The sequence below is a fragment of the Callithrix jacchus genome, chromosome 12 (genome assembly GCF_049354715.1).
Source record: "Callithrix jacchus isolate 240 chromosome 12, calJac240_pri, whole genome shotgun sequence".
NCBI lineage: Eukaryota > Metazoa > Chordata > Mammalia > Primates > Cebidae > Callithrix > Callithrix jacchus.
The window spans coordinates 59,861,720-59,877,409 of NC_133513.1; the positions used below are offsets into that span (position 1 = coordinate 59,861,720).

Here is a 15,690-nt window from a genome sequence, read left to right on the forward strand (position 1 = left end):
AGAGGGCCAATTCCGGCGACAGCCACTTGGCCCAGTCTATGAGCCAGGGTGGCCGTCGCGGAGGCGGAGCCCGAGGGGCGGGGCTGGGGAGTGCTGACGCCCGGGCCGGGCGGAGTGCGCCTGCGCACGGGGTGGGGCGGGTGGGGGTGGGAACGCGAGCGGAGCCGTATTAACGAAGCTCCCCGCCCCTCCCGCCAGTCCAGTAATCTCAGTGCGCAGGCGCGGAGCTCTCTTCTTAGTCGGCGCCGCGTGCGGGCTGGTGGCTCTGTGGCAGCTGCAGCTACTGGACTCCGGCACCATGAGCGGCTTCAGCACCGAGGAGCGCGCCGCGCCCTTCTCCCTGGAGTACCGAGTCTTCCTCAGTGAGTGTCTGCAGCTAGCGGACCCCCCCTCCCGTCCGCCCATTCATTCCCGGGCCTTCCCTCCCTGGGAGGGTGCGGCCCGCGCACGGCCCCAAGTCTCCGACGCGGGCCCAGCTCCTCCGACGCTTCTTCGGGCCTGGCCGGCCTCGCATTGCCCACTTGCCGCCGACGGGGATCGCCTCCGGCCATCCCTTCCAGCTGAACGGAAATGGTCCCTTTCTCACGCTTCGGGGTACCCAAACCAGGGCCCAGCTAGTTTTGCAGGTGTCCGGCTCGGGCGGGGTCTGAAGAGAAAAGGAAATCACCGACCCACCCTAGAAAGGTGCCTGGAGGTAACATAATCTCCGTAAGAGGATTGCTCAGTTTGGAGGAACGGCGACTCAGGGTGGCAGTGACTTCCTAAAGACCTTAATTCTGCCGCCGTAGCTCAGATTATCGGCGCTGAGCGGAGCCAAGTCCACCCCGTCGTTTTACAGACGGGGAAACCGAGGCCCGGATCAGGAGCCGTCTGTGAAGGCGCTGGAACGGCCCTCTGGCCCCCACTAACGCTCCTGCCTCTCCGCCGCCTGTTTTCTCTTAGAGCTGATGCTGGGAATGCTCCTTATGAAACAGAAAGCTGTTCCCAGCAAATCAAACAGATGACGTCAATCTGGAAGCATGACTGAGAAAGTGCCAAGTTTTTACCTTGTGCAGGATTCGGCGTCTAAGGGGGTACCTACCCCAGGTCCTGCACCTAAGGCTGCACGTGGAAGCCGGGAGGCTCCAGCCTGGCGTCCTCCACGCTCCTTATCGCAGCCACCTTTTTTTTTTTTAACCTTGTAGGTGGAGGAAAGCTACGTGGGGATTTTCTTTATCCTATTACTCCCTCCACCCTCAGCTACTAGGAGTAGATGATGGGAGATAACCAGGCGGTGGTGAATGTATCAGCAAAGTCGCTTCTGTTTTAATCTTTACAGTTTTGTTTGGAAGGAAATGGGCAGATGCCTCAAACTCTGAGTTGGTGAAGTGGGGAGTAGAGGGAATAGGCATTGAAGGAACAAAGCTCCTAGCAAAAAGAGCCTGGTGTGTGTGGGAGGAAAAGGAAAGTGAACCTTAAAGCTCACACATCTAGCTGAAGGTTAAAATATCAGATACAATCCAGGAAGGTGAGAACTACCCCCACTCTCCATTTTATTTAATTTTGCAATGAAGCAGCAAGGGCAGTGCAGTAACTTTTGACTAATAATTCATGGAGCTGTTTTTCTGGAAATCGTGTTGACTCCAGAATTTCTCTGTAGGAAGAGCTTACAGAGGTGACTGACTGATTTGAAGGTGAGGGGTGGATTGTCAAGCTATATATGCAGAACAAACACACTGCTTTTATTTAGATTATTTGTTTGTAATGAGTATTTGGTGGCCGTTATGGGAGACCAGAGCTACTCCTAGACTTTGACACCAGCTGAAGTAACTTTTTATCAAGTAGAACTCTCTGGAACTTGAGAAATAATAATTAGAATCCACTATATAGTTATCAAATTTTAAGTGCTTTATCCTTCCTTAATAAAAATAACCTTTTTAAAGCTTTATAATGTTACATTTGTCAATTTCTTTAAAACCGATAAAGGGTTGGGCAGACTGCAAAGTCACAATTGACCCCGAAGGGACTTTTATAGGATTATGAGTGGTCACTGTTCTATTTTTCCTATTATACTTTGATTTTTCTTTGTTTTTGAGACAGAGTCTGTCTCTGTTGCCCAGGCTGGAGTGCAGTGGTGCAACCTCTGCTCACTGCAACTTCGCCTCCCAGGTTCAAGTGATTCTCCTGCCTCAGCCTCCCAAGTAGCTGAATTACAGGCACTTGCCACCATGTGGGTAATTTTTGTATTTTCAGTAGAGACAGGATTTCACCATGTTGGCAAGGCTGGTCTCAGCCTCCTGACCTCCGGTGATCCACCTGCTTCAGCCTCCCAAAGTGCTGGGATTACAGGCATGAGCCACGACACCTGGCCTCCACTTTGATTTTTAAACTTGAAGGGATGCAATGTAGACAGTCCGTAGGTTTTCTGAAGAATACTGAGGAAGTTTTAAAATTACTTTTTGGCTATACTTAGGCCTCTAGAATATATTAGTAATATATATCCAGAATATAATAGAAATTATTTGTGAAGGTGTTTGTTGCAACTTGATTATCCTTAAAGAAAGTCATAATCTAAGATGGCTGTCTCTGTCTTCCCAGAACACCGCTCTTAGCTACACTGTTTATAATTTAGCAAAATGGTCCCCTCCCTTCCTCCCGAGTACTCCATAATAGTTCTGTAAACTATTGTCCAGAACAATTGCCTTTTGTGTATTAGTAGTCTCTGCTGTCAGTATAGAAATTAGTATTTATTAGATGCCTACAGTGCATAGGATGTAAACCCAGCCTAGCCTGGTAGTGCAGTCAGGAGAAGTGAAATATACAACCAGTTTTTCTGGTGTGAGAATAGTATCTTGGTATTAAAAAATGTGTACTGATCAGGTATGGTGGCTCACCCCTGTAATTCCAGCCCTATGGGAGGCCAAGGTGGGCAGACTGATTTGAGCTCAGGAGTTGGAGACCAGCTTGGGGAACATGGGAACACCCCCCATCTCTACAAAATATAGAAATTAGCCAGGCATAGAAGCTCTCGCCTGTAGTTCCAGCTACTCACGAGGTTGAGGCTGGAGGATCACTTGAGCCTCCAAGAGGGAAGCAGGGGTGGCAGTGGGCCAAGATCACATCATTGTACACTATCCTGGATGTCAGAGTAAGAGACCCTATCTCAAAAAAAAAAAAAGTATACTATGTGCATTTAGCAATACAATGAATTACAGTAATAACTTTTTCTAATTTATTTTGCAGAAAATGAGAAAGGACAATATATATCTCCATTTCATGATATTCCAATTTATGCAGATAAGGTAAGACATCCTTGTCTTTTGGACATAGTCTCTTTACTCAGATCAGCTAGTTCTATGTATTAATTTTCTTATATGTCTTTCAACAAGTGCTTAAAATGCCTCGTTGTGGTGTGAGTTAAAGGTCCATTGATTAGGCCAGGGGCAGTGGCTCACGCCTCTAATACCAGCACTTTGGGAGGCTGAGGGGGTGGATGGCTTGAGGCCAGAAGTTCGAGAACATCCTGGGCAACATGACAAAACCCTGTCTCTACAAAATAATAAAACAATTAGCCAGGCATGGTTAAATAAAACAATTAGCCAGCGACTTGGAAGGCTGAGGTTGGAGGATTGCTTGTGCCTGGGAGGCAGAGGTTGCAGTGAGCCGAAATTGTACCACTGCACTCCAGCTTGGGTGACAGCGATACCTTGTCTCAAAAAAAGATCCATTGACTAAATAAGAAATTAGTCTTAAAACTAGATTATTTAGTTAAAGAAGCAAATATAATTTGGGGAAGGAGAGGACTAAAAGCAAAAGTAAGCTGTCTTGGTTAAAAAAAAAAATTACATTGCTCCTTTTTTTGTATGTGTATTTAGAACTAAAATCTTAGTGCTTCATTAGTGGTTTTAAAATAAACCAGGTAGCCAGCACAGAATTTTGGCTGTGGGATCTTTATTAAATGGTAAAAATAAACTAGAGTATTCAATGAGTATAGGAAAATTTAGTCATGGGCTGGTACAGTTAAGATTTGCGTAATTGCTTCTTCTCTGATAAAACACCAAATGGCGGATGACGCCGGTGCAGTGGAGGCGGGGAGGCGGGGTCCGGAGGCCCCGGGGGCCCTGGGTTGGGGAACCGAGGTTACTTCCGCGGAGGTTTGGGCAGTGGCATCCAGGGCCAGGGTCGTGGCCGCGGAGCTCGCTGAGGCAAAGCCGAGGATAAGGAGTGGATGCCTGTCACCAAATTGGGCCGCCTGGTCAAAGATATGAAGATTAAATCTCTGGAGGAGATCTAGCTCTTCTCTCTGCCCATCAAGGGATCTGAGATCATTGACTTTTTACTGGGTGCCTCTCTCAAGGATTATTAGGTTTTGAAGATTATGCCGGTGCAGAAGCAGACCCGTGCTGGCCAGCACACCAGGTTCAAGGCGTTTGTTGCTATTGGGGACTATAATGGTCACGTCGGTCTGGGTGTTAAGTGTTGCAAGGAGGTGGCCACTGCCATCCATGGGGCCATCATCCTGGCCAAGCTCTCCATTGTCCCCATGCACAGAGGCTACTGGGGGAACAATCGGCAAGCCCCACACCATCCCTTACAAGGTGACAGGCCGCTGTGGCTCTGTGCCCTTGGGCCTCATCCCCGCACCCAGGGTCACTGGCATCATCTCAGTACCTGTGCCCAAGAAGCTGCTCATGATGGCTGGTATCGATGACTGCTACACCTCAGCTAGGGGCTGCACTGCCACCTTGGGCAACTTTGCCAAGGTCACCTTTAATGCCATCTCTAAGACTTACAGCTACCTGACCCCCGATCTCTGGAAGGAGACTGTATTCACCAAGTCTCCCTATCAGGAATTCACTGACCACCTCATCAAGACCCACACCAGAGTCTCTGTGCAGAGGACCCAAGCTCCAGCTGTGGCTACAACATAGGGTTTTTATACAAGAAAAATAAAGTGAATTAACATTGCAAAAAAAAAAAAAAAAAAAAAGATTTGTGCAATTAAGATAGTGTTAAAGGTAGGCCCACAGACTTCTAAAAGGAAATAGCTGTTCCTGTATACACCAGCAAGAAGAAACCTAACTTTAGCACAGATTGGTAGGTTTACCACAAATTGGTAAAAATCTTTACTTTTCTAGGGGAAAACAAGTCTACGACTATATACACCAGAATAGCTGGGTGTGTGGTGATTGTAATCCCACTTGGGAGGCTGTGCTGGGAGAAGCACTTGAGCCCAGGAGTTTGAGACCAGACTGGCAAGATAGCAAGACCCTGTCTCAGAAAAATAAATAACAATAAAAAGAAAATCAAAATATGTATGATTTGTGGGACTGCCACCCTTGGTTTTATTTTCATTTTTGTCTTTTTATATTGTCTAATCTTTTTACAAAGAACATGTGTTGTAAGTACAACTTAAAACAGTCATTTTAAAAAATGCATCTCTTCTTAGCCTCCTTTCCAGTGGAAGCAGTTTGTACTGTATTTCTCAACTTGACACCAGAACAGATATCTTATTCTTTTTATGCCTTTACATTTTTTTCCTTCAGTAAGGAAATTTGATTCACATTGAGTGCAACAATTTTTGAGTTGTAGAAGTTACGTAGGTTATTGACTTTCCTTAACTAGATGTCAGTACACAACGCATGTCAACATCACTTTCCAATGCACATCTAGAATAATAGTAAAGATGAAATTTTGTTCTTCTGTGTGCTGTGTTACTGTTTTTCTGGGCGTGACTATTAGATAGAAATAGACAAATTCATTGCATTTCTACCAGGAAGTTTGCTGCAGTTCTGTACTGCCAGAAATTCCAATTTTTGCATTGCTTACCAGGAGCCTGCCTGGGCAAGACTCCAATGGGAGGCAATGGAGCAAACAGCCCCAGGCCAATTATGTGCCACAGGTACAGGAGGGACCTCAAATTGGCATGTGTTTTCCTGTGGGAATATCAGAGTTGTATTTGTTCACAAACTCGAATTTGTTACATCTGATTTCCTGGGAGTTGATATAAACTTCAGAATCTTCCCCTCTTGAATTGGCCCCATTAGATTGGCTTGAATTATCTGCTTGTTGTATAATAGTGTGTGTGTGTACATATATATATATATATATATCATATATATATATATCATATTATAGCGTCTCGGACCATTTTGAGCAATGAAGAGGTATAAAATGGTGACCCTAAGTTTACTGGTAATACCCTGCCATACAGGTGTGCTGAGGAGGGAAAACATTTTCTTGAAATAGAGCTGTTTTCACAGTGTTCTTAAGTCACTGGACAGTATTCCAGCCAAGGACCAGATGATCATAGATCTACTCTTAATGCTGCTTCAAGTTATTCCAAAATAGGAAACAGGCTACATTTTGGTGTCCTGTTAAGTGTGTTCACTCAGATTACTCTGGGACACTGAAGTCTTATAAGGGACTGATCTATAAAGTGGATTACTCAAATGAAGACTCTGCTCTTGGCCTGCCCTGTTCCAGCTCAAAAGCACAAGCTCTTAGGACTCTGGATTTTACCAGTGGTCTAGACCTCAGTGGATCTTGGACAGAAGCCTTCCCAAAAGAGAGGCCGGAAGGAATTCATTATGTTGTTTTGTTTTTAAGGAAGTTACTTGTTTAAAACACAAATGAAGGTGTGGTACACAGCATTCTGGATTACAGCTTTAAAAAAAATCCAATTAACTTGAGTGTTTTTCTTTTTTATAAGAAATCCGTTGTAATTAAGTTTACATGAATACATTCTCATGGGCTTCACCTTAGACTTTATTCCTAATATGATCAGTCATCTGAGGGATGATAATGAGGGAATGTCATGATAAGTGAGCATGTGCCTTTAACACAGCTCAGTCAGCTCGACTAAAGAAAAATGTCCAAAGGCTCTTATCCATATTAGGCCTTTTTTTTTTTTTTTGAGACAGATTCTCTATGTCACCCAGTCTGGAGTGCAGTGGCATGATCATGGCTTACTGCAGCTTCAACCTTCCAGGCACAAGTGGTCCTCCTGCCCCAGCCTCCTGAATAGCTGGGACCACAGGGACACATACGCCCAGCTAATTTTTCTATTTTTTTTTAGAGATGGGGTTTCCCTATGTGCCCAGGCTGGTCTTGAACTCCTGGGTTCAAGTGATATCTTAGCCTCCCAAAGTGCTGGGATTATAGGCATGAGCCACTGTGCCCAACCCATATCAGTACCTTTTAATGTGGATATTCAGTTTGGCATATGCCATTAGGTAATCAGTCCAGCCTGTTCTGGAAAATCTTTTGCCTCGGGTACTCTGCTTTGTCCACATCCAGTGGGTAGAGAAGGTAAAAGCAAGGGCTCCCTGGAGGTTTTTAAATTGTAGGGATGTTCTTTTCTCAGTCAATTTTAGGATCAAATATAAAAGCATCTATAGCTCAGAGTATCTTACAGCATAGAACTTTTGAGATACCAGAAATTTTAAAAATCCAAAACATAGCATAAACAGTATGAAACACTGAGCAGATAAAAGCTTTCTCTAAATCTTAAAGTGCTCAGGTATCATGACCTGATTTTTAAATTTTAGAAATCAGATATTTTTCTATTCTATATCTTAAACTTTCATATTGATTCTAGCTCTGACAATGTAGGGTGCTGTTTTTTTCAGGTGGTTGTTGGGAACATATAGAAGCATATATAAATATGGAATATGTGTTTCTTTTTTTCTCTTCTGAAAGAAAGTCAAGCCTCTACTCAAACAGATTGATGCTTCAGAAACTTCACAGAATATTATCTACAATTTGGCATAAATGCATTTTTCTTGGGAAAGTTTTCATGGTCAAAATTATTAGTCGTTGCAAATCAGACAAGTTTTGACAACTGGAAATGCAGACCCTTTTGCTTGATTTTATAAAGAAAGGAAAATAAACAGATTATGGTTAGAATATTTGTTTTCAAAATTTAGTCATCATAAAGCTTATCTGAAGAGAAAAAAATTGGCAAAAATAGCAGCTTTTTCTTTCTCTTTTTTGAGACAGGGTCTCACTCTGTCACCCAGGCTGGAGTGTAGTGGCATGATATCGGCTCACTGCAGTCTCCACCTCCTGGTCTCATGCGGTCCTCCCACCTCAGCCTCCTGAGTAGCTGAGACTACAGGTGCGCACCACCATACCTGGCTAATTTTTTTTTTGTATTTGTAGAGACAGGCTTTCACTGGTCTCAAACTCCTGAGCTCAAACAATCCGTCCACCTCAGCTCCCAAAGTGCTGGGATTTCAGGCGTGAGCTACCACGCATGGCCAGCAACTATTCTTAATTATGACATGACAAGTTATTGCTCTACACAGGTACATATGGTAGTGTGTAGTAGCAAATACAGGCATTTGTTCAAGTTGCTATGAGCAGAAAACCTATGTAACTGGAAAACAAATGAGTATTACTAAAAGTTTTCTGTGTATGTGTTTTAATTTTTTTTACTTTAATAAGTTAATGATCTCCCTTGGAATTTTAATGCAATTTGTTGAGCAGATGTTTTTTGGGTTGGTGTAAATCATGTCTTTCTTTGCTAAGTTACAATTCTAAATGAATAAGGGGCACAACCGTGAAGTGTGATCATCATATTTCTTTCTGTTAGCTTCTCAAATAGACTTCTGTCATTGCCAGTGAAATAATTCAGGAATCCATATACTTTTAACAACTTAAAGTATATCCTTCAATAATCATATAACCAACTTTACAGCCAAAACTTAGAGTGGAGAGCCATTGTCATTTCGTGAGCAATGAGTAAGATAAAGTATTCTTGAAAATGGTGAAATCTGGTATACCTTTCTGGAAGCATCTTTATGGGGATGGAACATTTCCTTTTAACTATGTGAGCACTTAACATTTCCTTTTAATTATATGAGCTCTTGTGATAGGGATTTTATACTCCAAATCTAGAATTTATAGTCTAGAAGTTAACTTTAAAAAAAAAAGTAGAGATTGGTTTGTGTTAGCTTCTTGCTTTATGTCTATTCTCTAGATAAATTTAGAAGAAAATTCTCTCTCAGGCCGGGCGCGGTGGCTCAAGCCTGTAATCCCAGCACTTTGGGAGGCCGAGGCGGGTGGATCACGAGGTCAAGAGATCGAGACCATCCTGGTCAACATGGTGAAACCCGTCTCTACTAAAAAAAATACAAAAGATTAGCTGGGCATAGTGGCGCGTGCCTGTAATCCCAGCTATTCCGGAGGCTGAGGCAGGAGAATTGCCTGAACCCAGGAGGCGGAGGTTGCAGTGAGCCGAGATCGCGCCATTGCACTCCAGCTTGGGAACAAGACCGAAACTCCGTCTCAAAAAAAACAAAACAAAACAGAAAATTCTCTCTCCCTCCACTGTTTCTTCTCCAAATTTTATTGCAAAACAATAAAGATAAAGAATTGAGGGGTGGACAGGGTGCTGTGGCTCATGCCTGTAATTCTAGCACTCTGAGATGCCTAGGCAGATGAATTGCTTGAGCTCAGTTCAAGACCAGCCTCAGCAACATAGTGAAACCCTGTCTTTATAAAAAAAAAAAAAAAATTAGCTGGGTGTGGTGGCAGCTGCCTGTAGTCCCAGCTACTCAGGAGGGCTGAGGTATGAGGATTACTTGAGCCCTGGAAAAGGAGGTTGCATTGAGCTGAGACCATGCCACTGCACTTCAGCCTGGGTGACAGAGTGAGACTCTGTCTCAAAAAAAAAAAAAAAAGTGAGAGATCAGAGGATGATTTTTGTGTTTCTTTCTAACTCTGATATTTACCTGATTTCTGAAGTTATCTAGAAAAACACATGATCAGTGAACTTGAAAATGCTAATGTTGGCCACTTGTGTAATTCTGTAGTATAGTTCATTGTATTTACCAAATCCAGGGTTAGAAATAAGTCTCAATAAGGACACATTGAACTTTACTGCTAAGATTTAAAGATGAGATGTGATTAAATTAAGAGCATGTTCCTTAAATATGTACTTAACTGTGTTAGTAATAACAGCCTACCAAATGGCCATAGCCTATTTATTAATAAATGACTTGTCAGACTACTGAGTTGTTCCACCAGAACCCTAACCAGTTTGGAGATGAGACTGGCCCTCACCATACTACTATAATATTCCTGTTTAATTAGTGAAGTTACAAGCCTAACCAAGATACAGGAGATAGTTCTTCTATTCCTGAAACATTTTTATTTTAAATCTTTTTGATTAATGTAGTGATAAAATATAGACTTGTTGAGTTTCCAATTTCCTTAGAATCTAGACATCTTTAACATTTTGTTGTAATATCTTGACTACTTGATAAAATGATTATAAATCTGGGAAGTGAAATAGACATTTATTTATTTAGAGACAGGGTATGTCTGTTGTTGTTCATACTGGTCTGGAACTCCTGGCCTCAAGTGATCTTCCTGCCTCAGCTTCCCAAAGTGCTGGGATTACAGGCATGAGCCACCACATCTGACTTGAAAGAGACAGTTTTGTTTCTGACTTTGGGAAGTTGGAGCTAAAGTTATTGTTTGCCTTTTCCCATATCCCCCACTGGTTTATCAGCTGGGTAATTATTGGGTTTGTCAAAATCATCCCTCTAGGAAGACTAACTTCCTTCTTTTCTGAAACTGTAAACCAAGCTGAGAGCTCTGACACCAGAGCACTGACTGAGACTCCAAAGCATGGTAGGATTGGAGGTTGGAAATCCTAGCAATGGGGATAACCAGACAGTAAATACAAGATCCTAAGTAACAGTTGAAACCAGTTGGGATTAAAGAAAGGAGGAATGAATTTGGAACTGGTAGTACTTTCTTAAAATCAGTATTTTTTAAGTGTGTGAATATTAGAATCATTAGAATGCATAAAACAATAATAGTTTTTATAGCAACAGAGTTGCTATAAAATTCGTTGAATTTCTCGTATCAATTGCCCTGAAAAATCCTAAATATCACTGTTGTTCACCTAGTGGCAAGTCTCTGAATTGGAACCAGGGTGTCTAGAAGTAAGTTGTTCTCCTTAGTAGTAATTCCTGCTAAAGTATGTGGGACACCCCCTCCTTTTTAAATACCAAAGTATTTACAAACATCCTCTTTCATGTTAATTACCGATGGAGAAAATGCTGACTAAAGGCTACTACAAATTCATTGTTTTAAATGGTAAGTACAGAGCTGGGCAGGATGGCTTGCACCTGTAATCCCAGCTACAAGGGAGGCATAGGCAGGAGGATTGCTTAAGACTAGGAATTGGAGACCAGCCTGCTCAACATATTGTGACTTCATCTCCAAAAACATAATTTTAAAAAAATTAGCCAGGTGTGAGGGTACATACCCATAGGCCCAGCTACTCAGGAGGTCAAGGCAGGAAGATCGTTTGAGACCAGGAATTGGAGGCTGTGTAGTGAGCTATGATCGCATCACTGTACTCCAGCCTGGGTGACAGAGTGAGACCTCATCTCTCTCTCTCTTTTAAATTTTTTTACGAGATGGGAGTCTTGCTGTGTTGGTCAGGTTGATCTTGAACTCCTGGTCTCAAGCAGTCCTCCCACCTCAGCTTCCCAAAGTGCTAGGGTTATAAGCATTAGTCACCTCCCCTGGCTAAGACCTCATCTCTTTTTTTTTTTTTTAAAGGAAGTAATTACTACCACATCTACATGCATTTGAAAGTGTGCTAAATATTGATTTTACAGACACGTCACTCACCCCAAGCTGTAGCCGGAGGCCTATAAGCTGGAAGTAACTGATTTGGAAATCCAACTCTTAGGGAGTTAAAAGAACTTTTATTTTATTCATTGCTAGTCTTCAGGGCCTAGAAAAGTGTCTGGCACTTCCTGGTGGTCCACAACAAATATTTGTTGAAAAAAGAATCAATGCATTGACTCTGGCTTTTGCAGGTACTCCTTGCTGCTTTTCACCCAGCTAATTTCTAAAATGCACCAGACCTTCCAACTTTTGTTTGCAGTGGAATTTCTTACCATTTTCTGAAGGATGTTTTCTTCCTTCTTATTTTTTTCCTTCCCATTAATTGTGTAGGTTTGTATTATTAGGTAATAGTATTTTGAAGGTCCGTACATATTTGTCATTTAATGCTATCAAAGTGTTGAATATAGTTTCCAAACTTTGAATTCGTTTTTTCAGCTATGTTTTTGAAGCATTGATTCAGCGGTGTTTCAACAAAATTGAGAACTAACTTTGGCGAGCTCTTCAGTTGATCTTTCATGTCATAACAGCTCCATCTTGTGACTCTTTAGGGTACTACTGCTGAAATCTGAAAGCCCCAACTTGTTCTTTTCACAGACCTACACAGATTTCTCATTTTTACACCTGAGCAGTGGTAGTAGATAGACACAATTCTTGAAAGCTTAGTGGGTAAGGTGAAATTTAGTCAAAGATTGGTTCTGAGGTTTTTCTTTTTTTTTTTTTTTTTTTGAGTCAAAGTCTCAATCTTTTGCCCAAGCTGGAGTGCAGTAGCACAATCTCGGCTCACTGCAACCTCCACCTCCTAGGTTCAAGTGATTCTCCTGCCTCAGCCTCCTAAGTAGCTGGGATTACAAGCATGTGCCACCATGCCCAGCTAATTTTTGAATTTTTAGTAGAGATGAGGTTTCACTATTTTGGCCAGAATTCCTGACCTCATGATCTGCCTGCCTTGGCCTCCCAAAGTGCTGGGATTACTGGTGTAAGCCACTGCACCCAGCCTGGTTCTGAGGTTTTCTACCCAGTATAAACAATTAGTGTTATGTTTTCTAAACCATCTGGTTATTTCAGAGAGATACAGGGATAGAGCAGTTTTTTCAGTCCTGGATTTAAGTAATCTTTCCATTCTTTTGGTTTTTATGTTTTATTGGGTAGGTACAGTGTCAGGAGGCTTGGAGCAGAAACCTATGGATACTTTAGTCCTCCAGGGGAACTTACTGAGTATATCATCTATTTTGTAGTAGTCAATTTAAGGCTATAAGCCAATTACAATAGAAGTATCATTGATTAAAATCTTTTTAGAACATATTCTCTTATCTTCAAGGTTAAAGCCTTTTTGAGAGGGGATTTATTTCTAAAAACAGCCAAATTGGGAGAATAATTTGGGCAATGAAGCTGATGAGTTTTGTTTTATGCTAAAACATCAGACATGGTCATATATGGCCATATAAAGTATAACCAAATAATTAGGCTGACTTGGGGTTTGTCTCATAAACCGTCTATGAAATAGAAGCTCCAAAAACATTTTGAGTAATTGCAGTGTCTCTGAAGGAAATAACACTGGCCCTTGGAGAGTGTTTTGAAAATGGCCTTCTTCAGAGATATAGGTTCTGTTGTGTTTAGTTAGGAACTGTTTCTTTCCTTCCTAGGAGCATTCTTTCCACTCTCAATTTTTATTATGAAAAATTTAGGGCCGGGAGCGGTGGCTCAAGCCTGTAATCCCAGCACTTTGGGAGGTTGAGGCGGGTGGATCACGAGGTCAAGAGATCAAGACCATCCTGGTCAACATGGTGAAACCCCATCTCTACTAAAAATACAAAAAAATTAGCTGGGCATGGTGGCACGTGCCTGTAATCCCAGCTACTCAGGAGGCTGAGGCAGGAGAATTGCCTGAACTCAGGAGGCGGAGGTTGCAGTGAGCCGAGATTGTGCCCTTGCATTCCAGCCTGTGTAACAAGAGCGAAACTCCGTCTCAAAAAAAAAGAAAAATTTAGAGCAAACAGAAAAGTTAAAAGATTTATATAGTAAGTTGGCTGGGTGAGGGGCTCACGCCTGTAATCTGAGCGCTTTGGGAGGTGGAGGCAGGAAGATCACTTGAGGTCAGGAGTTTGAGACCAGCCTGGGCAACATGGTAAGACCTTGTCTCTACAAAAAAATTGAAAAGTAAAAGTAAAAATTTAAAAGAACTATATAGTAAGCAATCATATAGTGGCCCACCTTGATTCTGTAATTAATATTTTTCTATAATTGCATTACTTCTTCATCATTCTCTTTTTGGATGCATTTGGTTCAAAGTCCAGTTGACTTCAAAGATCTGATACAATGAACAGTTTAACTTTGGAAGAAATAGGGCATGCTCCCTCAGAGAACAAACTGGTTCCGGTGACCATCTCACCTTCTCTTTGTTTTTTCAGGATGTGTTCCACATGGTAGTTGAAGTACCACGCTGGTCTAATGCAAAAATGGAGGTAATATTTCACCTTACATTTGAGTCAGACTTAGGATGCTGGTTTTGATCTAGTCACACTGACTTGATCAAGGATGAACCATCTGAACTCCGGGGTTTTTCTCTGTCTGGTCCCATTCTATTTCCTAGTTGTATCTTCCCTTTGGGCTCCAGCTGAATTCAACTATTTACAAATATGCCTCCATCTTTCCTTTCCAACATTTTTGCTGCCAATGTTCCCAAAGCCTAGAATTACTTTTTCTCCTTTCATTCTCTTTAAGTCTATCACTGTCTCCTCCGTAGTCACCCAGCCACAAATAATCTCATTGGCATTTCAGTTGCATTGTGTTAGTTCCTTTCTGATGATACCTACCATCATTGCCTTTTTGTTATGGATATTTATAAAATATTTTATATCACAAACTCCTTTACAGTAGTCACATGTTTTATGTAATAAATACCCAAGTATTTGAATAATTTTTAATTCTGTAAAGGAAAGCTGAAACTGGATATTTATTTTGCCCTTTTAATAAAAATTATGGTATTTTTATTACTCAAATGTTAGAATTTATTCCAGCTAATTTTAGTTTATGCTTTCTAGGATTAGTAAATGTTCTTTTTCCCTTCTTGATAGTTCCTGTATACCTCACTTAAGGTTTCCACTTAATGGCTGATTTTGGAAGCACCTTTAGTTCAATTATAAAAGTGTTAGTGATAAAATACATCATTAAAGTGGAATTAGGGAGCAGAGATACCATAATTCATTTCCTCAGATCGTTATTTGAATAGTATTTCACATCCGTATATGCAACCATTTGAAATTATTTATTTCAGATTGCTACAAAGGACCCTTTAAACCCCATTAAACAAGATGTGAAAAAAGGAAAACTTCGTTATGTTGCGAATTTGTTCCCATATAAAGGATACATCTGGAACTATGGTGCCATCCCTCAGGTATGTCTTTATGCAACTGCTGACAATGTACTTTTTTAGCCTACTAAATATTAACTTACTGCTATTAGTAAAAAAGATTTAAATACCTGTGGAGAGTTTTTACTATGGTAGATTTGAAAAACATAAGAAGGGATAATTAACTCATTTGAATGCTTCCTTAAATAACTTATGTTCAAGATAAACTGAAAGGTAAATATTTACAGTGTTTAAATTCCGATTTGAACGTTTATTCTTTTCTGAAATATTTCTTCTTTCTATGGGCTGGTTATAAGCTATATAAATTCTCTACAGACTCAGCTGCAAGTCTATTCAGTCAAGAAAGAGTGTATGGTAGTAGTCAAAAGCACTGATTTTTGGCATCAGACAGACCAGAGTTCAAATCCCAAGAAGGCCACTTCCTAGCTTATCTAACTTGCCTCCCTTTCTTTCTCCTTCAGACATTAATATCGCCCCCCTGAGATATTCACAGTATGTTGTTGGTATGGTTATTTCAAAAACTAAAGCACTTCACACCTGCACACACAAGCTTTCATAGCTGCTGACTTATGTTTAGAGTCCTGATTCCCTCTTCTTCAGTCAAGCTCTTTGTGGTAAAGTAATGAGGGGAAGCTGTTTTCTTAAATAGTCACCGCCTTGAGGAGGGGCATTGTTTACCCATTTAT

General features: G+C 41.5%; 1 protein-coding gene and 1 pseudogene across 1 annotated transcript in view; both read left to right on the forward strand.

The window, feature by feature from the left end:
* The first annotated feature begins 231 nt into the window (after window positions 1–231).
* PPA1 (inorganic pyrophosphatase 1) overlaps window positions 232–15,690 on the forward strand; it is a 30,175-nt gene continuing 14,716 nt past the window's right edge. The window contains exons 1-4 of the mRNA XM_035268102.2: window positions 232–362; window positions 3,223–3,281; window positions 14,043–14,096; window positions 14,909–15,028. Coding sequence (XP_035123993.1) covers window positions 299–362; window positions 3,223–3,281; window positions 14,043–14,096; window positions 14,909–15,028 — 297 coding nt within the window. The 5' untranslated portion in view covers window positions 232–298. The remainder of the gene's footprint in view (window positions 363–3,222; window positions 3,282–14,042; window positions 14,097–14,908; window positions 15,029–15,690) is intronic.
* On the forward strand, window positions 4,073–4,933 carry LOC103796705 (small ribosomal subunit protein uS5 pseudogene; annotated as a pseudogene).